This window comes from Gavialis gangeticus, unplaced genomic scaffold (assembly GCF_001723915.1).
Source record: "Gavialis gangeticus isolate Ggan-Ray unplaced genomic scaffold, GavGan_comp1, whole genome shotgun sequence".
NCBI classification, from domain to species: Eukaryota; Metazoa; Chordata; order Crocodylia; family Gavialidae; genus Gavialis; species Gavialis gangeticus.
This window is the reverse complement of record NW_017729033.1, coordinates 29,713,367-29,714,923: the sequence shown is the minus strand read 5'-3', so window position 1 is coordinate 29,714,923 and position 1,557 is coordinate 29,713,367. Positions and strand designations below refer to the sequence as shown.

The 1,557-nt window shown below is 40.3% G+C and overlaps 1 protein-coding gene across 1 annotated transcript in view; it reads right to left on the bottom strand.

The window, feature by feature from the left end:
* Window positions 1-1,557, bottom strand: part of CUNH4orf50 (chromosome unknown C4orf50 homolog) — a 153,262-nt gene that overhangs the window by 142,580 nt on the left and 9,125 nt on the right. Inside the window, exon 3 of the mRNA XM_019525815.1 lies at window positions 579-725. Within this exon, the coding sequence (XP_019381360.1) occupies window positions 579-725 (147 nt within the window). The remainder of the gene's footprint in view (window positions 1-578; window positions 726-1,557) is intronic.

Below are 1,557 nucleotides of genomic sequence, written 5' to 3'. Positions count from 1 at the left end.
TATGCCAGGGGGGGGGTTGTGTGTGTTGTTATTTTGGGGCAGAGGGGGGGGGGGGGGGGGGTTATACTGGGAGATCCCAATTTAAAAAAAAAAACTGCAGCAGAAAAAAGTAGGGTGTCACACATGGCAGCAGTGTGCGCTGTCCGACACGAGCCTGACTGTCTGGAGCCATGCTCCAGCTGCCAGCCAGGCTCTGTGCACCTGGATCACCGCCACTGGAGCCCCATGGGGACCCCCAGATAAAGCTGCTGGGGCCAACCCAGGAGCTGGTCCCAACCTCCCCTACCCCACCCAGGGCAACTTGCTGTTTGCCAGAGCGTGCATGCATGGGTGTTCCCTGGGGACAAGCAACAGTGATGCAACTATGTGCTAATGCTATTTGTCCCCAGTAAAATGCACCTGTGTGTTCCTCTGGACACACCCATTAAGGCCTGGGTTTGAACTTGTGGGTCTCCTATTAACCTAAGATTTTAGACTTTCTCCAAAAATCTATTGCTCAGATCACAAGCTTATCTCTCTGTAACCAAGACCAACTCATACCAAGAAGTCTTTTTCATCCACCCCCCCCTTAAACATACCATTAATGTGCAGCATTGCTTTCTAAACATTTTAGCTCCATTTGCTTGCTTAAGTTGATTTAATTCAGAAAGTGTCTGTGTCAAATTAGTTTTGACTTCTTCATATCTGGCATCTGCAAAGCCAAGTTCTCTGTACCATTTCTGAGCCTAGGAAAGAAAAAGGATGACAATAACTGATAATGAATATATGAGTATGTACAATATGTCAAAGTTCCTTAAGTGACAATCAAAGCTAATCAACAGTAAGATTTTATCAGTTAGAAAAAAAGACCATGACATTTCCTTAAAGAGTTTGGAATGGGGAATACAAGGTTAAAAAAAAAAAATGTCCCTGATTCTGCATTATTTCTGTAGCGTATTATCCTAAATTATTTCATTGACGGTGAATTTGAAAACCCAACTTTCAAGCTTGCTACCTAGCATGCTGTCAAGAAATGTGCTATTCTGCTATGCCATAACTGTTATAAGATCACAAGTATTCTTCCTTCTGATTACTTGAAAATAAAGATTATACAATCTTCTACTTTAACAAAGGAAGGTTTTTCTCCCTTGAAAAAAATGAAAATAAAATGTTAAAGGTCTGAAATTGGTAAGGTAAAGAATCAGTTACACAGGCAGTGTCCTTTGCATGCAAGTTACAAGTTAATGGTCATCCTCTTAGCAAATACATGCATGGATAGCTTTACTCAAGGCATCACTTCCTCACAGAACTGTCATAATCTGCATATACCATACACAAGCCACTTTGCAACACTACCATTATACTTTTCTTTCATTATTCTTTGCTACTACCACTTTATGCACTGAATCTAAAATTAAGTAATTTCACAGATGTCTCAAAGACTCAGATATATGGACTTCATTATAAAAGACGTTGATTCTTTGGCAGAAGGCAGGACAAGGTGGCATCTTTTGTTAGAGCTATAAATGGACTTGCAGAAAGCAGGAGTTTCAAAAAAAAAAAAAAAAAAAAAAAAAA